The sequence below is a fragment of the Esox lucius genome, chromosome 13 (genome assembly GCF_011004845.1).
Source record: "Esox lucius isolate fEsoLuc1 chromosome 13, fEsoLuc1.pri, whole genome shotgun sequence".
Lineage (NCBI taxonomy): Eukaryota > Metazoa > Chordata > Actinopteri > Esociformes > Esocidae > Esox > Esox lucius.
Window position 1 is genome coordinate 22,472,304 of NC_047581.1, and position 27,215 is coordinate 22,499,518.

General features: G+C 42.5%; 1 protein-coding gene across 4 annotated transcripts; it reads right to left on the reverse strand.

Moving 5' to 3' along the window:
* Nucleotides 1–759: 759 nt before the first annotated feature.
* On the reverse strand, nucleotides 760–26,690 carry gpat2 (glycerol-3-phosphate acyltransferase 2, mitochondrial). Of its 4 annotated transcripts, none has more exons than XM_013136761.4 (23): nucleotides 26,464–26,690; nucleotides 24,287–24,398; nucleotides 21,458–21,568; nucleotides 20,873–20,946; nucleotides 20,366–20,476; nucleotides 19,491–19,604; nucleotides 18,683–18,782; nucleotides 14,293–14,426; nucleotides 14,067–14,166; nucleotides 9,605–9,784; nucleotides 7,184–7,285; nucleotides 6,891–6,973; nucleotides 6,184–6,302; nucleotides 5,933–6,003; nucleotides 4,734–4,897; nucleotides 4,294–4,397; nucleotides 4,046–4,215; nucleotides 2,303–2,380; nucleotides 2,101–2,223; nucleotides 1,896–2,016; nucleotides 1,554–1,622; nucleotides 1,304–1,359; nucleotides 760–1,112 (listed from the first exon to the last, which is right to left on the reverse strand). In XM_013136761.4, the coding sequence occupies exons 2-23, from the start codon at nucleotides 24,356–24,358 to the stop codon at nucleotides 996–998; spliced, it is 2,373 nt and encodes a 790-aa protein (XP_012992215.2). In that variant the 5' UTR covers nucleotides 24,359–24,398; nucleotides 26,464–26,690; the 3' UTR covers nucleotides 760–995. The 4 variants fall into 4 exon arrangements, with proteins under 4 accessions (XP_012992215.2, XP_012992216.2, XP_019908496.2 ...); XM_013136762.4 differs by lacking the exon at nucleotides 26,464–26,690 and adding an exon at nucleotides 25,997–26,058; XM_020052937.3 differs by lacking the exon at nucleotides 19,491–19,604.
* Between the last annotated feature and the right edge of the window lie 525 nt (nucleotides 26,691–27,215).

The following is a 27,215-nucleotide window of genomic DNA, read 5'->3' on the forward strand; positions in this document are numbered from 1 at the left end:
ACGGCTCATAACTGTTCTTTTTTTTTAACAGGAAATGTACACATCCGTATCATGACATCAGGAGAAGGTGCAGACAGGTGTCTGTCAATTATAGCACCCATGTCCATTGGCATTGTACCGTGTGACAAAGAGAAAGGCCAAGCAGCTCAATACACGGTTGAGGCAGACCTCATCTCCCACTCTGCTGTTCTGGGTAGCTTGTCTTATCTGTATGCAGATGGTGGATTTGGTTTGGATGATTCAATCAGACATCTGCATGATTGTGAACATATTACATGTTGGGGTTCTCTGCAGCCTGATGCTTTACTGAAGCACAAATACAAAATTAAGCATTAGGAATGTCAGTTACCATGTAATGCATGGATAGTCTCTCGCACACGCTTACTGTGTCGAGCACTTGTCAGAGATAAATACTCAATCTAAATGCAGTCGGAGAAACAGAACCAAAGGCTGTTGAGTATTCAAGAAAAAAAGAAAACACCCACCTGCTCACTGACACCCACATTTAAAATTCTCTGGATTTTTTCAAACCACCACAAGGTGGCAGTGGCATGCCAGAGGACTAACCGGTTTGGAATCTAAACTGACCGCTAGTGCTCAAACCATTGTTATTTATATGAACACAGGGTACCACTGAAATGAATGATGCCTCCATGTTTGTTTTATGACCCTGTATTGTTCCTTATGAACTGGGGGGGCTTCAGCTTACTGAGAGAATAGGAAACACACATTTAATGAAGAAATGAACATTAGAAAGACTTGCAAGAATTTCCATAATACTATAATGCATATTAAAAATAACTCAACTCGTTTGCATTTCTCATCTCCAATAATTAGAACACTTATTGGCCAAGTCATTATTCAACATAAACAGTGTACATAGCTGGCCAAAGGAAAATTCTGAACTGACTTTACGGTCTTTTACAGCTTGGTCTTTGTCTCGTGGTGCGTGTTAGTTGTAGTTTCACAGCTTGATCTTTGTCTTGTGGTGTGTGTTAATCATAGAGGAACTGAGAGACAAAACTGCGTAGTTTCTTTTTGCTGTCTGTCTGTTGAAAGAGTTGGCTGACTCCCAAGAATACACAACCTCTCTGCTGCCCTTCAACCAACACCTGAAAACAGACGAACGGACGGAAACACACACACACACACACACACACACACACACACACACACACACACACACACACACACACACACACACACACACACACACACACACACACACACACACACACACACACACACACCGTGAGTCACTGTTAAATGTTAATCACACACAGGCAGACTAACTGTTACTAACCCCCAGGTCTGTCAGCGTCCTGACTGTCATACGTGCCACCTCCGCTGAGCAGCTCTCTGTGAAACACACAGATACACACTGGCTCCGAAACAGATACATGACTTAACACGTGTTAGTGACTGTCGTGTAGAAACGGAGTACGAGTCATGCGTGTAACCTCCAGACAAGTCAGTTGTTGAGGTGTTTTTCAAAAGCTAAATGTTTGATGTATTAGCATGAGGCTGTGTCACTGTGAATTTTCTAATCTTACCATAGTGCCCCCTGTCCCTCTGGGCACTGTCACGCAGATGGGAGTGAATCTGAGCCAGACACACTGCCTCTGTAGGGGGAGACATGCTACTTAGAGGAAGTCTCACGTGTCCATATTGGTTACATAATCAAAGTGAAGACTGGCAATTTGATACCATTAAAAATAAATTTTGCACAAACACCTATCCCCTAATCCTAACCTTAACAACCTAGCCATTATGCCTAAACCTAATCATTAATGCCGGAGATAACGCTTCTTGTCCAAATGTCATCACTACAGGATTTTCCTTGGTTTATTATTGTAATGTAAATTAGTAAAACAGGAAGACGCATGCGCACACACCAGGTAGGGGGGTTTGTAGGAGGTCTAGTCCATCTGTAGCCCAACACAGAGCCCTCAGGTAGCCAGCCATCAGACTGCACAGGAAGAACAGCAGCTCTGGACACTGGCTGGGCTGGCTCAACTACAGCGAGAGAGATTTCATTAATCAAGATGTTACAGAATGTTTCAGTCAGTGAGTTTAGTTGACTGGTAGCAGTGTGTTTGCCTTGTAGCAGCGTGCATCTCCTTCTTCACACTCAGAGTCAGAGTGGTTGGGGTCGTCCGTGGCACTCCATGCCAGAGTACCCTGCTTCTTCCAGAAATCGCAGATCGGCGTGTCCCTGGGAACCTACTCACGGATATAAAGGGGAGCACTTAGATGACTGGGTGGCACTGGTGAGCGCGTGTTGTCAATTTTGAGTTCTCACCTCCTCCATCACTAGGACGCCACAGCGCACCAGAGTGTCCACTGCATCCAGAGCAAAATCATGAGATGACTGACACGGCTAAAAACCGCGAGGAGAGAGAGAACACACTTTTTACAAAACTGGACATATGTCGTCAACATCCCATCCACATCTACAGATCTGACATCAATATCCCATCCACATCTCCTACAGGTCAGACGTCAATATCCCATCCACATCTCCTACAGATCTGACGTCAATATCCCATCCACATCTCCTACAGGTCAGACGTCAATATCCCATCCACATCTCCTACAGGTCAGACGTCAATATCCCATCCACATCTCCTACAGATCTGACGTCAATATCCCATCCACATCTCTTACAGGTCAGACGTCAATATCCCATCCACATCTCCTACAGGTCAGACGTCAATATCCCATCCACATCTCCTACAGATCTGACGTCAATATCCCATCCACATCTCTTACAGGTCAGACGTCAATATCCCATCCACATCTCCTACAGGTCAGACGTCAATATCCCATCCACATCTCCTACAGGTCAGACGTCAATATCCCATCCACATCTCCTACAGGTCAGACGTCAATATCCCATCCACATCTCCTACAGATCTGACGTCAATATCCCATCCACATCTCCTACAGGTCAGACGTCAATATCCCATCCACATCTCCTACAGATCTGACGTCAATATCCCATCCACATCTCTTACAGGTCAGACGTCAATATCCCATCCACATCTCCTACAGGTCAGACGTCAATATCCCATCCACATCTCCTACAGGTCAGACGTCAATATCCCATCCACATCTCCTACAGGTCAGACGTCAATATCCCATCCACATCTCCTACAGATCTGACGTCAATATCCCATCCACATCTCCTACAGGTCAGACGTCAATATCCCATCCACATCTTCTACGGACCAGATATTTACAAGGTAATAGACAATGAGAAAGCAAGATAACCAGCCTTGTACTGCACTTAGACAAAGACAGAAACTGAGAGAATGATTGTGATGTCAGATGGAAAGAAAAACAGATAGAATGAGAAAAGACAAGGGAACGGGGAAAGAGAGAGATAATAAAGTAAGGGAGGAGAATTGCTTAGTATTTATGTCTTTGATTAAAAGCCTTTGAGGATGGAGAGTTAGAGAGCATACGTTCCATAGCCAATCTGTCTGGCTGACTGGCTAAGATAGAACCAGGCTAGATGAAAGGCTGTGCTGCTCCATTGACCATCTATTGAATATGATATGCTGGACTGGCTGGCTAAATGTGCAGGGAATATTATAGTATGTCCACAGGCGGTAGTTGTGTGTATGACTCACTGCTATATACCCTGGGGGCAGACGGTGTGTGTATGACTCACTGCTATATACCCTGGGGGCAGACGGTGTGTGTATTACTCACTGGTATATACTCTGGGGGCAGACGGTGTGTGTATGACTCACTGCTATATACCCTGGGGGCAGACGGTGTGTGTATGACTCACTGGTATATACTCTGGGGGCAGACGGTGTGTGTATGACTCACTGCTATATACCCTGGGGGCAGACGGTGTGTGTATTACTCACTGGTATATACCCTGGGGGCAGACGGTGTGTGTATGACTCACTGGTATATACCCTGGGGGCAGACGGTGTGTGTATGACTCACTGGTATATACCCTGGGGGCAGACGGTGTGTGTATTACTCACTGGTATATACTCTGGGGGCAGTAGGTGTGTGTATTACTCACTGGTATATACTCTGGGGGCAGTAGGTGTGTGAGTTGTAGGGCTCTCTCAGTCAGTTCGTCCTGACACAGCGCCACATCAAACTCCATCTCCCCTCTGTACTGTTGACCTTTAACCCAGTCGTCACCGCCACAGGTTGCTACATCATAGAGCATGGCCGAAACCGCACATGCTGGACACACAGTGTTATTACAAGCAAATGTAGGAAAAGGTTTAATAATAATAAATCTCCAAACTGATAGACACACACCTCCTACAGCCTCCTGGATGAAGGTGTGTGTGAGTATCTGGGCGTGGCAGGAAAGAGACAGAGTGGCGGAGAGAGAGGGATGGGGAGCGATGAGAGGATCAGACCTGGGAGCAGAGACATTGTTTTATTCATCTGATGTCATTTGATCCTACATTTTGTGATTTCCAATTACAGTTAGAAATATAACAACCTCGTCATATCGCAGTAACTCCCAACCTGCTAGAGATAATCGAAACTCAGAACAAACATCCTTTGACAAATATCCCGCCAAGCCGTTCTTCTTATTTCACACAGCTCACTCAACCAGGAAGTGAACAGAGTTTGTGCATTGGTGGAAACACTCCTTCGACGAACGACCTTAGATTATCTTGCCCACCCCCGTGCCACTCTGGAGGTCAGCAGAGAAATCGCTTTGGTCATTCGCATAGTCATCCACACACCTGTCGTTGGGATGGGCAGCAATGATGAGGTGAGGGACGAGTAGACTGAGAGCGTGGTAGACCACCCCAACCAGACTCCCCCCAAAGCCCACATCTCGGTTCCTGAACAAGACCTCCTCCAGCAGCCAGGCCACATCACGGCACAACACAGACAGACACACCCCCTGGGAGGAGAGGGAAAAGAGGGAGGGGCTGAGCACACCTAACCACCAATAAAATGAAAGAACAGTGCTTGTTGTGAGAAGGGGCAGACACTAACAGTGACATCAGCAAACAAACCCCTATTGATGGTCTCACACAGGCACACACGCGCCCATCATCAGATTTCTAGTAGATGTAACATTTCAAGAAACCTTCCCCGCAAGCTTGTTGAAGGTGTGATTAGTATTGTTAGCCTGTGTTTTCAGACTGGATTGGAAACAATTCAGAGAGTTATTCAATATGTTCAGTTTGAACAATGCAGAAAATGGGCGAAGAAAGTATAAGAAACAGGGTGGAACATGTTTGTTCTGCTTTTAGAGGAGTGTGCTCTATTCAGAAAATGTTGTGAACGAAGCTATTAGAACATCTCTGCTTATAAACCCGTACTGACATAGGGGAAACATTTGGCATGTCTACATACAGGCTATGGTAAAAGATTGGTTCACAAAGTGTGGCCGAGTCTGTGATATATTGAAATTGAAAGTGCAGAAATCAATGATAATAGTAAATTCTCCTCTGTGTTGCTCCATAATTGCAAAACAGTATACTCTGATTTAGGATTCTTGACATTTTTGATGGCTCAGAAATGGTCATTTCTGCTCCAAACACTGTTGTACCGACAGTGTCTCATTTCAATACTGGTTGATGGATCCACACAGTGGATAATTAATGTGTCCATCTAATTTTATTAGCTTATATTTGTCATAGTTGCCTGAACTGGAGTTGCCAAAATTGCTCCAAGAGATATCGGTAGAGAGAATGGGGTATGGTTATCACGCAATGTTCCAATGAAGACTCTAGTGAGCACCATTTTGAACCCTGCTCAAGCAAGTAAGGCATCACATAATTACACAGGCGTTCCTCCCCTTTCAAACACATTGGTTCAAGCCTAGCGTAACATGGTGACCTGGTCTAAGTGCCACCCTAAACTGAATCCTTAAGCGCCATAAAAACACATTATTAACCATAGTTTGGACATACAAACACAGCGTTGGTACCTTGCGGTGTTTGTGCAGTAGAAGACAGGATACAAGGCTAGTGGACATCACTGCCATGCAGGACCTAATGGCTAGAATGAGCAACAACACAAGGTAGATGACATGTTTCCAAGACAAAGAGGTGGGTGGGTGGCTAATGTGATTCTCCCTAATGTATAACAGAGAATCAGGAGAAGTCTATGGCTTAGGGCGTGGTTTAAGCACTGATAAGTCACTTACAGAAGATGGGCAGGTGTGTGTGTAGTACTCACAGTAGCTAAGGTGCAATGTGAGGGCAATGCTGAGGTCTCTCTCTGATTGGCTGAGCTCAGGCACATAATTTGGGGGCAGGACCCATGACATCATTCTCTGGCCAAATAGCCTATCAGACCTGGAGGGAGAGAATGGGTGCACACACACGCACGCACACGTACGCACACGCGTGCACACGCACGCACGCCATAAGACCTTTCACTAAATCAGGTCATTCAAAGCAGGAACTGATCTAAATGAGTGATGCCAGATAGACAACAGGAAACATAAACCAGAGACAGTACAGACTAAGATCAAAAGTGTGTGTGTGTGTACACACGCACGCACGTATCCCACCAGGGCCAAGCTAAGCTGACCATCTCCTGTTCACTGCTGTGTGTTTTTGTAAGCTCTGAACAATAGAGACAATAAGGCATCTAATGCCTGCCTGAACAGAATGGACATCCTAGTGCTGACACCCTCTGCCAACTCCTCCTCCTGGTTCTTATCTTTCTCTCCCCTCCTCCCTCCAAGTTTTTCGAGGGACAATAAAGATTGAGATAAGATGTGATTTATTCCTGAATCTTCTCTTTCTGCAAGACTTGAATTATAAATGTTTTGCAATCCTCCTACTCTTTGGTGACAATGATGTAAAAAGCTTTCTCACTGACTAGGAAATGTTTGTCTTTATGCAAACTGACAGAATGTTTACTGCTAACAAACAAACCTGTTGTGTAGGATGGTGGGGAGCAGGAGCTCCAGCAGGGGGCGACTTCCATCCACACGACACCTCCCCGTGTTGCACATCTCCTACACACAGTGCAGAGAGAGAAGTCGCGCACACATCCACGCGCGCACGTACACAAGAAACTTCAAACTAAGCTTCTCAGTGTTTGTAAATCCCCTTTTTTTTGGACAGTGTTTGTTTTAATGCTAAGCCCCACAGTCCTCCAGGAAGGAACAACAACAGCTACAACATGCCAGTCAGTACCTGCCTGGTCCAAACAAGGCTGAACATACCTTTAGGGAGAACGGCTGGGCCAGGTGGATCCTCACACAGCCTCTTGCTCTCCTGCTGAACAGCAGGGAGAACACACACCTGAGGGCAGACAGCACGCCAGCCTGGAGCATATGAACACACCTTCAGCATCACCCAGTCTAGAGACTAGGAACGCACCTTCAGGATCACCCAGTCTAGAGACTAGGAACGCACCTTCAGCATCACCCAGTCTAGAGACTAGGAACGCACCTTCAGCATCACCCAGTCTAGAGACTAGGAACGCACCTTCAGCATCACCCAGTCTAGAGACTAGGAACACACTTTCAGTATCACCCAGTCTAGAGACTAGGAACACAGCTTCAGCATCACCCAATCTAGAGACTAGGAATGCACCTTCAGCATCACCCAGTCTAGAGACTAGGAACACATCTTCAGCATCACCCAGTCTAGTGACTAGTGTGAAACGGGGTCAAATCAATCAATCAATCAAATTTATTTATAAAGACCTTTTTACAACAGCAGTTGTCACAAAGTGCTTTACAGAGACACCCGGCCTTAAACCCCAAGGAGCAAACAACAGTAGTGTTGAATTTCAGTGGCTAGGAAAAACTCCCTAAGAAGGCCGAATTTTAGGAAGAAACCTAGAGAGGACCCAGGCTCAGAGGGGTGACCAGTCCTCTTCTGGCTGTGCCGGGTGAGATATTAAGAGTCCAATTGGAATAATTAATACATTTCTCTGGTTTAATTCCAGAGGCTATTTGATTTTAGACTAGGTCAGAAGTATGACCAGGTGGACAAGGACAGGGACAGCAAAGGAGGCCCCCAAAACCAGGTAATCCGCAGGTGTGGACCAGGACCTCATCTCCTCCTAAAATTTAAAACTGGAGGAAACTGAGAAAAGTTAGAAGTGCATTCCTCATATCCCCCAGCACAACAATACAGCAGCGCAACACCTTGGAACTGAGACGGGGTTGGGGCGACACTGTGGTCAAGAACAACAGCATAGAATGTTTATTGTCCAATCCAAGAAGCTGCAATTTCACCTACTTTACATACGCTTGTGGCTCGTACCATTACCAACAGCAGCACCATAGCTCTGTTTCGGTCCTTTAACGCAGCAATATTTTGTTGTGTTATCTTTATCTGAGCAAAGTAGCTACCAAGTAAATCTACGAAATATTTCGAAAGTCAAAACGTGAAACTAGTCACATTCTCTGACCTCATGTTTCTATTTTCATATTGACGCTTTTGCCTTTGTGTGGGTTCTAAAGTTGCCAAAGCAATGTTGACAGAATGGGCATCTTGATCATCCCATGTCGACAGAATGGCCATCTTGATCATCCCATGTCGACAGAATGGCCATCTTGATCATCCCATGTCGACAGAATGGCCATCTTGATCATCCCATGTCGACAGAATGGCCATCTGGATCATCCCATGTCGACAGAATGGCCATCTGGATCATCCCATGTCGACCGAATGGGCATCTTGGTCATCCCATGTCGACCGAATGGGCATCTTGGTCATCCCATGTCGACCGAATGGGCATCTTTGTCATCCCATGTCGACAGAATGGGCATCTTGGTCATCCCATGTCGACCGAATGGGCATCTTGGTCATCCCATGTCGACAGAATGGGCATCTTGGTCATCCCATGTCGACAGAATGGGCATCTTGAACATCCAATGTCAAAATGTTGTTCACTCAATCTCGGGAAACTAACACTAGCCTTGTGTCAGTGACGTACATTCAACATCATTCGCATGCCAGAGAAAACAGAACCTCGGTAGCCTGTCAGATACAGAAAGTAAGTTTCGTCCTATTTGTCCGTTAGCCCAGGTTTTTACAAATATAGCTCAGGGCTAAGATCAATGCAGCGTGAAGTCCTATATATGAAACCACATGGGTGAACTGTTGGAATCGGAGAATAGAATGGGGACTTTGGTGTGGGTGGGAAGCCTGTAGTGATTAAACAATAACACCACAGCAAAGGGCTATACTCAAGCACTTGGCAATGTGTTGTACATTAAAATGCACATGGCCTATGTATAGTGGCTGTACACTACACACCTCGTGCCTTTAAGCTTAAGGATCCTGTATGTGAGGGAGTGATAGTGAAATGGAAAATAAAAGAAATGTAGAATACGTGCAGATGAATGAGTCATGATGATTATATCATAATGAGCTCTCCCACCAGAGCAGCAATAACAATTAAGAGCGGTCTCTTTTAATGAACAATATAATGAAATGTGTTTGTTCTCTGAGTCACATGTATAATGGACAATAAGACACTGGGAACATTATTAACCCGCCCACTCTAGAAACACATGACCAAAGCCAACGTCTGACAAACTAGTCAAGAAACAACATTGGAGGGGCTTTATGAAGAACACCTTAAAAAATGAACCATCTCAAAGTGGGTCAACTGTTCTATACTGTACCGGAGTGCCGGTGCTGGGGATGCAGTCGTAGGAGATGCCCACTGGTACCAGGCGGACATCCGGCACCAGTCCCTCTGTCACAGCCTGTCTGATGCGTGCCAGCCACTGCCCTCCGTGCCCGCTCATTCCCGACACACACACACTCAGAGCCTGGCCCTCACACAGCAACTCGCCAACCAACTACAGACACAGACAGACAGCGTTGGACAAAGAGGCATGTTTGGTATGCAGGGGTATAATAGATTACACCGCCCAGCAAAATGGCTACCTCTAAGGTCGGGTGGAGGACCAGAGGTGGAGAGGGGAATACAAAAAGTAGACACTGAAGAGTGGTGAATAGTGGATGCTTCTATTTTAAAGCATTTTCCCTACTGAGAAGTGGACGAGGCATTGGTGATTATTGAAAAGGGGAGGATGAACAGAGAGGGTGAGTGCTAACCCATTAACTAGGGATTAAGAGATGGAGAGCTGTAAGTAAGAAAGACCAGTGAAAGTATTCAGACCCCCTTTACTTTTGCCACATTTTGATAGTTTACACACTTATTCTAAATGGGAAAACTGCTTTCACTCATAAATCTACATACAATACTCCGTAATGGCATAGCAAAAACTGTTTCTTTTTTGTTTTGAAATGTGTGCATATTTATAAAAAGAAAAACAGATCTCACCTTCACATAAATATTCAGACCCTCTGTATGCAGGTGCATCATGTTTCCAATGATCAAATCTGAGATGTTCAACTTCATTGGAGAGAACCTGTGGTCAATTGCTTGGACATAATTTGGAAAGGCACACTCATCTGTCTATAAAAAAGGTTCCACTGCTGACAGTGCATGTCATTGCATAAACCGAGCCATGAGATCAAACAAATTGTCTATAGAGCTCAGAGACAGAACTGTATCGAGAGACAGATCAGGGGAAACATACCAAAACCTTTCTGCAACACTGAAGGTCCCTAAGAACACACTGACCTTCATTGTTCTTGAATGGAACAAGCTTGGAGCCACCAACACTCTTCCTAGAGCTGATTGTCTGGCCCAACTGAGCAATCAGGGGAGAAAGCCTTGGTCGGGCAGGGGACAAAGAACTCAATGACCCCCTGGACAGAGCTCCAAAGCTCCTGTTCGGAGATGGAAAAACCTTCCAGAAGGACAACCATGTCTGCAGCCCTCCATCAATAAGGGCTTTAAGGTAGATGAAAGCCACTCCTTAGTAAAAGGCACAAGACATCCCACTGAATATGCCAAAAGGCAGCTAACCAAGCACTGCTCATCAATGGGCCAATACCTTCCCTATGGTGAAGTATGGTGCATAATGCTGTGGGGATGTTTTTCAGTGGCAGGGACTAGGAGACTTATCAGGATCAAGGGAATAATGAACAGAGCAAAAGACAAAATCCTTGATGAAAATTATCATTTGTACTCAGGACCTCAGACTGGGCCGAAGATTCACTTTCCAACAGGACAACATCTGGAATCACAGTCGAGAAAGTTGGAGTGGCTGTGAGACATGTCTGTGAGTGGTCCCAATCGAACACGAATATAGATGTGCAGCGACGTTCCCCATCCAACCTGACAAAGCTTGTGTGCAGATTGAACAATTTAATTCATTTTCGAATAAGGCTGTAACACAACAAAATGTGAAAAATGTAAAGGGGTCTGAATAATCACCAAAATCCACAGTATATGCTTCCAAAGCCTCAAATCGTGTTTCTGCTTCTCAGAGTGAATTCAATTACTTAGACCAGTGGAAGAGCAGCCTAGAGAAATGAACTCAATAAACAAGGTCTATTAACACTGATGTACAGCCAGGCAAAAATCTGCTTCCTTACAGACAGCCAATAAACAACTAGCTTACCAACAGACGGGTAATAAAACAACCAGCTTACTTACACAGCCAATAAACATCCAGATTGCTTAAACACACCAGAAACACTGCCTGTTGACTTTAACAAATAACAAGCTTATTCAAAAAACACAAATAAACGCACTAAACCATGACTTTTACCATCCAAACCTTCTGACTAAAGATAAGGCACCAAGAACGCATGTTGATTAAAAGGGTTGCACTTGATTCCAACCAATGTCTTAAAGCTGATTACAAATCCATGACATTGAAACGTATCGTACATACACATTGAACATTATTAGCACACATTTAAATGGGATATTCATCAAATCCTAAATTATTGTAACAGACCCACAATGTGCTCACAAAGTCCCAATTGCATAGATTTGTCAGGCAATTTTTGCGAACCTAAGGTAGCAGCTTAGACTGCGGGACCACCCTAGTCCAAATTAAACGTTATTTAGAATAGTAAAGCCAGAAAATGCAATTCTTCGACCTGAAGAGATAGTCCATATCATAATATAGATGGGAATTATTTGGTCGTATTGCCACAGTGTACAGATTTGTTCATTTTATTTGCAAAAAGATTGGTTGTCTTTTATATCAAAAGTGAGTGCCACTCAGGCTGGCTAACAATCCTCAAATGCTAGCTCAAACATGCATGTGTAATCACAGTGTCTAGCTGCTTTATGTATTTTTTTGCTTTTCTAGTGTTAGGTATTGCAATATAATAATAAGTACAGTCGATGATTCGGACAGCAACTTTAGTGTGATAAAATCATTTAGGTTCTACTTATTAGCGCAGGTGATTGTGATACGCAAAAGTAAAACACGAAGTATCTGATGTAATGTTCGCCTTCTGGCTAGCTAACCTTAACATTACTTAATAACTGTCAATGCCGTTGCCTGTTTGTTGTTGTCATGTGAATTCATGAAACGAAAGAAATTCCAGAATCTATAAAAATTATGAGGGGGGAGTATATGTGACTTCAAGGATTAAAACATGATTATTGAACTTATGTGGAAAAAACATATCAGTTATATTAAGTTATTATTCAAATTATGATATTACAGATGTTTATTTTTAATCAACAGTTCAAGTTGCTTATTTGTAAACTCCAAATCCTCTCATTTCACTCAATGGCCTTTGTGCCCTGGCATGTGGCCTTTGTGCCCTAAAAGATGTTGTGACACTGAAGGCCAAGTGGCCTTGCCACCTAAAATGACTAAATTCCAAGCCTGCTTATATATAGCAAAGTTGTTGTAAAGTGTCTTGTTCAAACAGCATATAGGACTGAAACAGTTTCATAAACACATAAGACAAAAACTGCCACAAGTGTTAGAAAGAAGCTGGAAAGTAGCAGTCGCTATGTCTTGGTTGAGAGTGCACACTGTGCAGCGTGTTAAAAAACAAACAATAGCTCCCATTCTCTACCTTATGCATTTGTTGCATAATAATTAATTTGGAAATAATTTGGCAAATACACATATAGTTTGTTGTGGCAAACCATTCATCAGTACTGTTTACAGAAATGTAGAATACGTCCCCAACTCTAACCGCATTTATGCCTCAACATCAACAAAATGACAATAGCTTGAAAAGCTTACATGGGATTCACGGTTGGATCAAATGCCTGCACTCTTTGCAGTCATCCATAGAAGGGCTAACGTGTTTATACAGTAGTGTACTCATTGTGTACTTTGTGCCTTGATCAAGAACACAATGGTAGGAGATGGTACAACTACGAGTCTAGCAACCTTCTACTTAGATTTACATGGCCTGCAAATAGACGCTGCCAGTTGTGGTGGTATTTTTAGGGGGCGAAATTTAAGGGCCATGATACCTCGGTCGAGTGGACTGAGTCGAAAATCTTAATTTCAATTAAAGTACTGTTCGTAGTTAACTATAAATCAGTTTACATTTAATCATTGTACTCTACTACACTAAATTGAGCTTTAAGCAGAAACCTGAAGGTTGGGCAACACCTGATTTGGTAGTGTTACAATAGGTTAAAAACTAAAAACACAGGGTGTGTTCTGTCTCAGTACTCCAGATTTCACCCCTATTAAATTGGTGGCAACTCAGCGGCCAGTAGTTTTTACATAAACATTGCTAATCATGAAAAAAAGGTGAACAAGGCTACATTGGAAAATAAAACAGGCCAAAAAAAAAAAGTGACAAGAAACAGCGAGGGAGTGAGTCAACCCACAGCACTTCCCCAGGCCTCTATAAATAAGGACACACATACGCAAATCACCTTCTCATGAAAATAGACACAACGGGCTAAAGCCTGCCACACACATCACCAAAACAAAAACACACAGCTGCCTTTCTCTCTCCACCTTCTCCTCTCTCCATCTCCAGCCAACACAGACGCCACAGGCCCACTAGTGAGATTCCGACCGGCTGGTAATGGGAACAGGGTGAGAGCTGGAGTAGGGTAGAGTGTGGGCTGGGGACAGGGACAGGCTGGGTTCTGATTGAAGAGCTGCCATCAGTGTGCCACAGAAAGCAATAAAGACAGAGTGTGTATGTGTGTAGCCCAAATTCCAATTCTCCCCCCGATACATACGAAGGCCTGGCGAATCAAATTGGTAATGGAGACAAACTTACGGAGGTCATGACTGGTGAGTAAAGGCAGTCTGTTTCTGCTTCCTGCTCTGTAATTGGACCCAGAGGCAGGAGGACCACACCAAGTCTCTGCAAGACTGACCTATAGGGGCAGGTTATATCAGTCAGATGATAAGAAGCAACTTCAGCGGTCCAACCTCCAGTGGTAGCATTCCAGATCAGACTTTTTGTCAGCAGCTGTTTCTGGTTGGGGTCTAATGTGTTTTACCTGAGCCAGTTGTTGTGTATCTGTAGGTGACAGAGTGTGTAGGGAACTCTGAGGTTGTGACAGAAGAGAACCATAGGGATGAGCGCATAGTCCACAACGCTCTGAGGCACAAAAACATACACCAGGGGAGGACCCTGAATAGAAAAACACAAATATACTTCATTCCACACACACCTTCTGATCAGTGTGTGGATACAGTAATTGGCACATGCATTTTGGGGTTCTGCAGCCCCCACCCCACCTCAAAGTAGCTGCACACACTCCTGACGAGAGTCAGAAATTCAACCACTCTGCTGTGCGGGTAGAGATTAACGTGTGTCATTATGGCCTACGGATGCACGTTGCCCGTTCATTAAATATCGGTTCAATTCCACGTGATGAACCATCCGGAGAACCCAACAAGTGTCAAAAGTGCCTCTACCAAATATTGACGAAGTGTGTTGAATACTTGTTTTGTCTTCGTAGTTAGAACAATTTGTAGATTAGATTTTCTCTTTGATATTTTGGACTGTGTGTGTGGATGAGGCAAATACTCCAAATCCATATGCCTTTCATGTTGTGACTATAATCCCATTTCCGAGAAAGTTGGGACGCTGAATAAAATGCTAATAAAAACAGAATGCAATGATGCGCTAATCATTTACCCTTATATTAAAAAAAAAAATTGTACAAAAACAACATTTCAAATGTTATGGTTTTGGGAACCAGGCAAGCCTAGTTCAGCCGGCCCGCTATTAAGTGATAAATGTTGTTGCCCTCACTGGATTCAAACCCGGGTCTCCCACGTGAGTGGCTATGTCTTTAACCACTACACCACGTTTGAAAAAGTTAAACCACTACACCATGCCAAATTTGAATACTTCTCTAGACACCATTAAGCATTGTGACTAACGTTTCTTATTAAGTTTACCTCCACCGCAAATAGCATCTATGAAATGTATGGCTTTTGCCACTGGCTGTTTTAACAGCTTATTAGCCAGTAATAGGTCTACTAGTATCTACTTACTACTTGGAATAGTCATAAGATTTAAACAAATTTCTAGCGAGAATGAATATGAACTTAAAACAGCCAAAGCTATTTCATTGCACAAAAACATTCATTTCTCTTTCATTTGTGAATGACATTGATACAATAACTACCAATATAGGTGATAACTGACCTGAGAGAATTGTGGAAACCCCTGCTCTTTTAGTGGGGGTTTTTATCTAGCCTATATTACCCCAAAAGTAATGCACGGATGCGTACTTTGAAAAATCCACCAGAAATAGTTGCAATATAAACAGTTATATTTTAGGCTTATGATAACATAGCTACTGAAGGTTGGAGCCAGCAAAGTTATCCATCTTGAACAAATCCTAATGCATAATTTGATTTGAACGCAGGACCTATTGGTTGCAGGTCCGCGTCTCTAACCACTAGGCTGTTTAACAGGGTTGTCAGTCACTGAGTCAGTCAATCATTAAGAGACATTCGCTCTTCTTGGCGGGCTCCACTTACGAGCTCCGGCAAAAATACATGGTCATTTTGAATTTGGTGCCAGCAACACATTTCAAAAAAAGTTTGGACAGGGGCATGTTTACCGCTGTGTTGCATCACCCTTCTTTTAACAATACTCTGTAAGCGTTTGGGAACTGAGGAGACCAATTGCTGTAGATTTGAATGTGAAATTCTTGCTTGATATAGGATTTTAGCAGCTGAAAAGTTCTGAGACTCCTTTGCTGTATTTTTCATTTCATAATGCGCTAAATGTTGTCAATAGGGGACAGGAATGGACTGCAGGCAGGCCAGTTTAGCACCAAGACTCTTACTACAGAGCAATACTGGTGCAATACATGCAGAATGTGGTGTGGCATTGTCCTGCTGAAATAAGCAAGGCCTTTCCTGAAAAATGTTATCTGGATGGCAGCATATGTTGCTCCCAAACCTGTATACAGGAGCATTAAAACAAATATTTTTATCATAATTCATATCAAAAAGTGATACCATGATTCATTACACAAAGTGAAAAATTTCAAGCCTATTTTGCTTTAATCTTGATGATTTCGACTTACAGCTCATGGAAATCAAAAATCCAGTATCTCAAAATATTAGAATAAAAGAAATGTGTAATATAAAAACGTCAACCTGAAAAGAGGTCTAATCAGCTAATAAACTCAAAACACCTGCAAAATGTTTTTTAAGTATTTTAATTTATGCACTTAATACTTGGTCAGGGCTCCTTTTGCAAAATTACTGCATCAGTGAGGCGTGGCATGGAGGCAATCAGCCTGTGACACTGCTGAGGTGTTATGAAAGACCAGGTTGCTTGGATAGCGGTCTTCAGCTCTTGTGTTGTTGGGTCTAGTGTCTCATTTTCCTCTTGACAATACCCCATAGATTTTCTATGGGGTTCAAGTCAGGCGAGTTGGCTGGCCAATCAAGCACAGTAATAGCATGGGCAGCAAACCAGTTACCAATCATTGTGTCACTGTGGGCAGGTGCCAAGTCCTGCTGGAAAAGGAAATCAGCATTTCCATAAAGTTGTCAGCATATGGAAGCATGAAGGTGCTATTAAATCTCCTGGTAGACAGCTGCATTGACTTTGGACTTGATAAAACACAGTGGACCAACAAAAGCAGATGACATGGCACCCCAAATCATGACTGACTGTGGAAGCTTCACACTGGACTTCAGGCAACTTGGATTCTGTGCCTCTCCACTGATCTTCAAGACTCTGAGACCTTGATTTCCAAATGAAATGCTAATTTTACTTTCAACTGAAGAGAGGACTTTGGTCTAGTTCTTTTTTTCCTTTGCCCAGGTAAAACGCTTCTAACGTTGTCTCTGGTTCAGGAGTAGCTTGACACTAGGAATGCGACTCCAGCCTCAGTCCACTCCTTGTGAAGATCCTCGAAGTTCTTGAATCAGCTTTGCTTGACAATCCTATCAAAGCTGCATTCATCCCTGTTGCTTGTGCACCTGTTCCTACCACACTTTTCCCTTCCAGTTAACTTTCCATGAATATGCTTTGATACAGCCCACTGCGAGCAGCCAGACCTTTCAGCAATGACCTTCTGTGGCTAACCCTCCTCGTGGATGGTGTCAATGAGTGTCTTCTGGCCAACTGTCAAGTCAGCAGTCTTCCCCATGATTGTAGTTGTGTGTACTGAAGCAGGCAGATATTTAAGGCTCAGTGAGTTCATTAGCTGATTAGAGCTCTTCTCAGGTCAACATTTCAGCAATGTAAATTCTTTATTCTAATATTTTGAAATACTGGATTTCTAATTCCCACGACCTGTAAGCCTTAATCATCAAGATTGAAACACAAAAGGCTTGAATAATTTCACTTTGTGTAATGAATATGAAGGTGTCACTTGATTTGAATTACAGAAAAAAAAGGAACTTTTCCATGTTTATTTTATTTTTAGATGCACCTATATATTTTTCAGCATTAAAAAGTGCTTTCACAGATGTGCAACTAACAAATGCCATGGCCATGAACGCACCCCCATACCATCACGGATGCTGGCTTTTGAACTGTGCGCTGATAACAAGCATGATTGTGTCCATGATTCCCAAAAATATTTTCACATTTTGATTAGTCAGACCACAGAACGGTTTTCCACATTCCACTTAAATGAGATTGGGCCCATAAAGGGCTGTGGCCTTTCTGGATCTTGTTTATATATGGTTGTCTTTGCATGGTAGATTTTCAACGTGCATTTGTGGATGCAGCGACGTACTACAGACAATGTTTTTCGGAAGTGTTCCTGAGCCCAAAGAGGGCCCAAAGATCACGGTCATATTCGGCCATGTCCCTTGCATACAGAGATTTTTCCGGATTATCTTAATTTTTCAATGATATTACGTACCGCAAATGATGACATCCCCAAACTCCTTGCAATTTTACATTGAGAAATGTCATTCTTACTTTTTTGCACTATTTGCCTGCGCAGTCTTTCACAGAATGGTGAACCCATCCACATCTTTACTTCTGAATGTGTCATCCTCTTTAGGATGCTATTTTTATACCCAATCATGTTACTGACCTGTTGCCAATTACCTAATAAGCTGTGAGATGTCCGACCAGGTTTGTTTTTTAGCATTACACAACTTTTCCAGTCATTTTTTGCCCCTGTCCCAGCCTTTTTGAAACATGTTGCTGGCTTCAGAGTGGGCATACATTTCTCAGTTTAAACATTTGATATGTTGTCTTTGTGCTATTTGGTATTGAATATAGGGTTTAAATTATCTGCACATCATTGCATTCTGTTTTTTGGCTAGGTTCATAAATTAAATTGCTACCAATTTGATATAAAGCCTTAAAGACGATCACACCTTCAGGAAAACTCTGCATGACAGTGTGACCTATTCTGTATGCTACAGTCAATTGTAATGGTGTGTGTATACCTGCTGTGAGGCTCTGTGGAGGAAAGCCTTGTGGTTGAGGTTGACCTGAATACTGCAGAACACTGACCCAAACACCTTCAGTATCACCCAGCCAACAAACCTAGAGACAGACAAAAGCTGGATTTGAGCTAAAAAAAAAATCCATTACTGCATTTCATAACCACCCTTTCAACATGAGCTGTTTATAAAAAGCTCTAATTCTAAGGACACTGGTGTTGATGGATGGATATATTAGAAAAACATAGGCAACAAAGGCATAGAGATAGATAGATAAACAGGCAGTAGGTTGACACTGATAGGGTGGAGAAAGAGAGGAAAAAAGAGGTAAGATAATTAAGAAAAAACTACATGCAGATGGGATTGAGTGACAGATAGAGCAGCGAAGCAGAGAATGATACAAATAAGAGAGGGCCAGATGACACAGGATGGAAATGAGATGGAAAGAGAAAAGGAGTGGGTGACAGCTGTAGAGGGAAATTGGGGGTGTGAAAGGGTTGGTAAATGGAGAAGGAGAGAGAGAGAGAAACGGAGAGAAAAAGGGTTGGCAGAAGGAAATGGACAGATTTCAAAGACAACCACAATAGAGTTCCAATGACAGAGTATCTACTGGGGATGGAATTAAAAAGAGATTTCAAAGGAATACAGTCTAGCTCCATCTATGGAATTTTAAAGGCATACAAACTAGTTCCACCATCTATGGAAAAACACAGGCAGCAGAATTTAGGAATACAGGTTCAAATATACTGAGACAGGAAAGACAATGACATTCCAAAGACCCATTTCAAAATGGAGACACAGACAGACCCACCGTAGCAGCGATGGAGAAATGCAGGTGTTGATGAGGGGGAGGTAGGGGGTGAGTTGTTCCCAGGTGACTCCTCCCATTGGTACTGTGCCAGTGGTGAAAAGAGCCTTTTGCACCCTGGAGTGCCAACACACCGGTACAAACACACACGACACATCTAGGTTTTAACATCAAGGTGAGGACCGCCAAGTTTTTTCCCCTAACCCTAACTTAAACTAAAACTCAATTACCTTACCTTTAAAACTATCCTTAACCTAACACTAAATCATAACTCCTAACCTAAACTTAACTCAAAGCCTAATTCCAACCCTAAACTTAATCCCAAGTCAGATAAAGCTTATTTGCATGATTTTACCATTCTACTATTGTACAAACCAGTTTCCAAACAAGTTGGGATGCTGCATAAAATGCAAATAAAAACTGAATGCTATGATGTGCAAATCATCATTTAATTGAAAACAGTACAAAGACAACATATCAAATGTTGAACTATATTGGGTTTAAATGATTTGCACATCATTGCACTCTGTTTTTTTTCCATTTTACAACGCAACTTTTTTTGGAAATGGGGTTGTAGTGTAAGACAGTAAAACACTGTGGGATTGTAAAGTGACAGGCTCTTAAGACCAAACCAAAAAGGATTTCAAACATTAAATGAAGGCATGGCTTTCCTCATCTCCGTTCTTTTTCACAGATTTCACTGTCATTTCCCTGAGATGTGTTTTTCTGCGTGCCCTTTAAAAACAACAACACAAACACAGCAAACTAACAAAAAGAGGCACAGGAATCATTACAGCCCAGGAGACAAGCATCCAACATGGTTACATATATTTATGTGCTCTCACCAGACATTCCTCCTGTCTGTACCACACACACACCTGTTGCTTTGGCAGACTCGCTCCACTCTGTCGGTAGCAGGACTGGGGTATACTTTGCAGCCTCTGACAAACAGCAAACCGCACACTCTTCTGACCAGCCAACCACGATACCTAACACAGTGGACACGTCACATATCAACCACGATACCTAACACAGTGGACACGTCACATCATATCAACCACGATACCTAACACAGTGGACACGTCACATCATATCAACCACGATACCTAACACAGTGGACACGTCACATCATATCAACCACGATACCTAACACAGTGGACACGTCACATCATATCAACAACGATACCTAACACAGTGGACGTTACATCATATCAACAACGATACCTAACACAGTGGACATCTCACATCATATCAACCACGATACCTAACACAGTGGACATCTCACATCATATCAACCACGATACCTAACACAGTGGACATGTCACATCCTAATGGGTTTTCAACCAGTGTAAGGCCACTGAGGGGTGTGACCGTGTTTCTTATACCTAGTGTGCGTCTCATTGACACGGAGTAGATTCTGAAAGCCCAGAGAAGGCGTGGTCTGTCCCAGCTTCTTGCCCTGAAACACACAGACACACTGAAACACATACAGCACACACGCCAACGCGGATACCCAAGCATGAAACATGCGCAACCTTGTCAGTGGGACCAGTCCGTAAACGACTTCAGCGCCGGTACCACACCTCAGAAATGGAACGGAGTGAATGGAAGGTTACACAACACTTGTGTGAAGTGATTAATACTGTTCCATTCATTCCACGAGGTGAACAAACTAATTGTATGTGCCCCCCAGCCAACACTGACACAGAAAGATTTAAAAGGGTCATTCATTAGGACATGACTGTGTGTGCTTAATGGGCTTTGTGTCAGGTCCACTCTCTCAATGGGTACATCTCAGTAGTGGTTCTCTCTCCATTAACTGCAATAAACCACAGCAGACAGGGAGCAAAATATAGGATTCCTGTCAGGACTCTGTCTCGACTGGTCCAGTTCTCACCAGGACACAAGGAAAAACACCAATAAGATGCAACCAACTATAGGACTCCCTCCCTCCCTCTCCCCCTTCTCACCAGGCTGTCAGGGGTACACTGGTGGCAGCACTGTCCCACAGTTGGTCTGAACTTGCCCAGGTAGGGAGTTACAGTCTTCAGCTTCTTCTTGATCCTCACTGCCCACGACAACTGACAGGAAGAGGTCACATTCACGTGATGCTACATCAACAACGTCATGACATCATAAACAACATCAACGTCCTCACCATTGACAGGATTTTCAACGTATGTGATAAGAGGCCCTATGATCTGTGGCGTACTAACAACAACAGTAACTGGCTGTAGAATGTGTTACAATACATCCTTACCATCAGTGAGACCTAATCAATGTAATATAATAACAGTAATAACACTGTCTACTCCAAATACACATGTATTGTGCCGTTTGTTTGAGTGTGTGTGTTTGTGTACATTTGTCTAGCTGACAGCCAAGCTGGAGAAAGATGATTGGCTTGCCTGGGTGAATGTACTTGTGTACATAAATTCCACTAGCACCCATAATAGGAGCGGACAGCTTATAGACAAGGCCATGGGTTTGGATACAGACATTCTGCCATCTCTGCTGGACCCTTCAAAAACGGATTTCTCACAGCTAAGTATCCGGCTCACGTCCTGCATGCACTGTTTTACACGAAGCCTCCTCTGAACCCTCAAACAATCCCATCTGATGCTGCCGAAGCTTCATATTCTAAACAGCTAAAATAAAAAACTTGGCAGCAATTAGAAGTTACACTCACCAAACATAATGAGGGCCGTGTGCCTGTTGAAACCCACATAACACAAGCGAGACAGATGACAGATTGAAGCAGGGTGAAACTATCATGACGTCACCTATTCAGTTACTCTGACACACTATACAACCAGAACTGCTAAATAGGACCGTCTGGAAATAGCTAATGTTTGTCCATTAAACTGCTACTGACTGTTTGTCTCGTTGCATATTAATGGACATGTAGGGTACCTTCTCCCCTCCTGATGAAAACCAAAAAACATGACAAACCTGTTGTGTTGTTCTGGGGTTTTCATCTAATTAACGTTGCAATAGCCAAAACAAAAACCTGTTGGTTCTAACTTTCCTTCATGTACAAGTAGCAGAACAGCTAACTGAGCAGCGGCTTACAGAGTGAGACAACAAGCTGGTCACTGTAGCGAAAGCTTTAAAAAAAAAAAGCTACTCTGTAAAAAAAAAAAAAAACAGTTTAATCCATTAATACTCCATAGACTGATCCAATAAATAAACTGTATTACCAGAAGGAAACACACCTGGGACTGATCAACTAATCAATACCAATCCTGGGACTAACAAACAAATGAGTGAGCTCAGGGACAATGTGCTTTAGTAGAGAAATAAGCCATGAAGAGTTTTATGTTCTTTTATTGTTTTGTAATGAATAATAAAGTACAGTTCGCGTTTATGAACTTGCCTCATCGAAGGAACTCCCGGATACTGAGGAGCTAGGTGTACCTAACACAACACAGTAGGTAATACACTGAGGAGGTAGTAAAGGAGCTAGTTGTACCTAACACAATACAGTAGGTAATACACTGAGGAGGTAGTAAGGGAGCTTGGTGTACCTAACACACTATAGTAGGTAATACACTGAGGAGGTAGTAAGGGAGCTTGGTGTACCTAACACACTATAGTAGGTTATACACTGAGGAGGTAGTAAGGGAGCTTGGTGTACCTAACACACTATAGTAGGTTATACACTAAGAAGGTAGTAAGGGAGCTTGGTGTACCTAACACACTATAGTAGGTTATACACTGAGGAGGTAGTAAGGGAGCTTGGTGTACCTAACACACTATAGTAGGTTATACACTGAGGAGGTAGTAAGGGACCTACAGTGGATATAAAAAGTCTACACACCCCTGTTAAAATACCAGGTTCTTGTGATGTAAAAGAATGAGACAAAGAAATCATGTCAGAACTTTTTCCATCGTTAATGTGACCTATAACGTGAATAATTCATTTGGAAAACAAACTGAAATCTTTGAGGGGGAAAAATAAAAAACTCACAATAACCTGGTTGCATAAGTGTGCACACCCTTAAACTAATACTTTGAAGCACCTTTTGATTTTATTACAGATCACAGTCTTTTTGGGTAGGAGTCTATTAGCATGACACATCTTGAAGTGGCAATATTTGCGCTCCAAATCTGGACGTGGCAATAAAGCGCTCCAAATCTGTCAGATTGGGAGGACATCTCCTGTGCACAGCCCTGTTCAGATCACCCCACATTATTTTGTACACTTCTCCTGACTGATATCTTTCAACAATGAGATCCCTCTGATGCTTTGGAAGCTCTCAGCGGACCATGGCCTTTGCTCTTAGATGCAACTAAGAAAATGTCAGGAAAACCCTACTACAACAGTTGAACTTTATTTGTGATTAATCAGAGTCACTTTAAATGATTGCAGGGGTGTAATGACTTCTATTTAACATGAGTTTGAATGTGATTGATTAATTCTGAACACAGCCACATCCCCAGTTATAAGAGGGTGTGCAAACTTATGCAACCAGGTTATTGTAAGGTTTTCATTTTTCATTTTCCCCCATGAAGATTTCAGTTTTTTTTTCAATTGAATTGTTCACATTATAGGTCACATTAAAAGTGGACAAAGTTCTGACATGATTTACCTTTGCCTCATTCTTTTATATCACAAAAACCTGGAATTTTCACAGAGGTGTGTAGACTTTTAATATCCACTGTAGGTGTAACTAACACACTACAGTAGGTTGTACATTGAGGAAGAAGTAAGGGAGCTAGGTGTAACTAACACACTACAGTAGGTTGTACATTGAGGAAGTAGGGGGGTGTAGGGTGGGCATTAGTGGTGATCTTACCGCTGGTCTTTTTTGCTGAGTGGCTGGGTGAACAACGGCTTCACCAAAGCCATCCCTACTCTCCTGCACCATGGTGGTTCGTTCAACAGATGTCAGGCACTCTTCCAGGGACCTAAAATACAAACACAAACAAAGAGAAATGTCATGTACTTAACAAGGCAGATTAAAGGAGGGTATGTCAAGTATAACAAAGGACTAAATATGTTTATCTGTAAAGTTTCATTTAATTTCTACCAGCTTGTTTCCCGTAAATGTTGTGGTTGTTACCCAAAAGGCTGAAACTGGTGATCAAATAAGAGGCTGTTTCAAGGCCTGCTGTAACCATAAAGCATAGAGTCAGAAACTAGTTGTGGGTGCTAGGACTAGGCTACATACACATTACTCATACTGTCATTACTCGTAGATATGTTTTTGGGGTATGTTCATGCTTTATTTGGACAAGAATGTGTGGAAGGCTAGAGTTTGCCTTCTGAGAACAGTGGGGGAGATGCAGAAGTACATCATCGTCATGTTTTTAATTTTGGACCACCGTAGGCCAGCAAGCATTGCGTTATTTGAAGAATGTTTTTACTTGATCAAACCATAAATAATATATACTTACGGTACATCAGTACATTTTACAAAACTTAATATATTGCCTAAACACTTAGAACCACTAAGCAAACCAAATTGTAATAATTACAATTGTATTTAGATTATTTAATGAATCAAGTTCAAGTAATTTCAGGTATTGGTTCACTTCCAGTAGGGAGACAAGACAAGAGGTCAGGTCTGCAGCTGTCCTTCAGGGCACCCCATCACTCTCTGTACGCTTTCATAAAAGACTACAAAATGTCACATAATACCAGCCTGAGGAATTTAATGTTGCCATTACAATGCCACAAATCATTCCACATCAGTAACAGGTAAAGTCCTCAGAGTAATCCTTGAAAGATCACTTTCAACAAGCCTCTGCATTCTCCAAGCCTCTGACATTTAGAGTAAATGTTGATATGACTAGTTTTACCTGACTAAGGAAAGAGCTGAAATCTAGAGCATGTGACCAACACAATCCTTTGGGGCATTTATCTAGCTGGATCCTTTCTAAAGTTATCTAACTGGATTTCACATACAAGATTGGATTAAATGCACAGAAACAGTACTAGAACAGACTAATATTTGCCTTGGGCACCCCTGTTTGTTGGCGAATATCTAGGTAGATATTTTATAGGGGAAACAGGGCTCTTGGAGGTGAGAGCCTAAAAAAATCAAAAATCCACTCGCTCACTCACTCACTGTCAATCACTAAAAGAGAGTGGATAAGTCTGTCATTCAGAACATTCCAAAAGGTTATTCTACAGTGAAGCTATAACCACAGAGCCCTAGGAGTGAATCTAAATTGACGCGCTATACACTTAATAATTCTTAACACACCATGCATGCACACTATTGAAATGTATAGCAGTCCTGTGCTGGACACTGCACGCAACCAACAGAAGCGAACGGATCATTCAAATTCACAGAGTACTGTCCTTTATCATTTCAATTACAGCTAAACCCTTACGCATACACACGTCTCGCTCCCCCAAAACGAATTTACTTCCCCAGTCCTCTTGGCCAGGAAGCCTTGGTAGAAGTCGACAATCTATCAACCTGAGCCTTTAGCTACAATTAAAGTCATCCTCCCTACGCCACTATCTCCCTCTCCACCTTAACTTTGTTATTACTAACTTTTTCTCATGTCCTGGTTAACCTTTCTATCCTGGCCATTTACGTAGTTCCATTCACTCCGCCATTTTCCGTTGCGTAGGTGCATCTAAATCAGTTACTGTATATCAAAATTGTAGCTAGCTTGCTAAGTTAATCACACGTGTTATCTAGTTTTGGAACATGGAACATCAAACACATGTAGTCTACTAATTTCTCTTTTTCTGACCTGCTCCTCTTACCGCCATAACCAATTTTCTATTAGCTATGTCATCTGAAGTGGTACAAATGCGCAACATTATGACAAATTGCCTAGCTAGTTAACTATTGAGCTTACTTAACTAGCTCGCTCCCCTCGTAACTGGATAAAAATAGTGACAAGTGCTATATGCTTAGTTGAAGTGTACTTGGCTTTGGTATATAATACCGTTGAATGGTATATAATACATTTTTCATATGTACTGGTTAAATACCAAGCTTACTCTACTCACGTTGCGATCTTCTGCAAATTTAGTGCAGTACAATCCTGGCTCAGTGCAGTAGCTGGATTGCTGTGAAGTTCAATGAGGTTCGTAAAGTTAGAGCGCCCTCTTGAGGAAATTCTAAGGGTATGTGGATCTGACTTTGCCGACGACAAACTCACACCGTTCTCATTAAAACGTACTTCATTAGGTTTTAAGTATCATTCTACGCATGTATTTCCTGTTTTGTTGACGGACCCTAGCTGCGCTGAAATTACGCATTTTTTGTTAGAAGTGTGAAGCATTAGTGCTGAATGCTACTTCATAATAGTTTAGTACGTACATCTGAAACACTCCTAGGGGCCGTGGTGAACGTTTTTATATAAATTGGCGAAAGTACTGACGTAAGTATGTGACGTTATCTTTAGACCTCGCTGGTGAGTATCCGTCCCACTTTACCTTTGAATAGTGATGGCCATTTGAGGCTTCATTACCGTTCTTCAATCAAATGTATTTATTTTTTATTTATGAAGCCCTTTTTACAACAGCAGTTGTCACAAAGTGCTTTACAGAGACACCCGGTCTTAAACCCCAAGGAGCAAACAACAGTAGTGTTGAATTTCAGTGACTAGGAAAAACTTCCTAAGAAGGTCGAATTTTAGGAAGAAACCTAGAGAGGACCCAGGCTCAGAGGGGTGACCAGTTCTTCTAGCAGCAGGATATTATGCTAGCATCGCTAACTCCGATTTTCTTTTTCAAAATAAAAGCCATCATTGAACTAT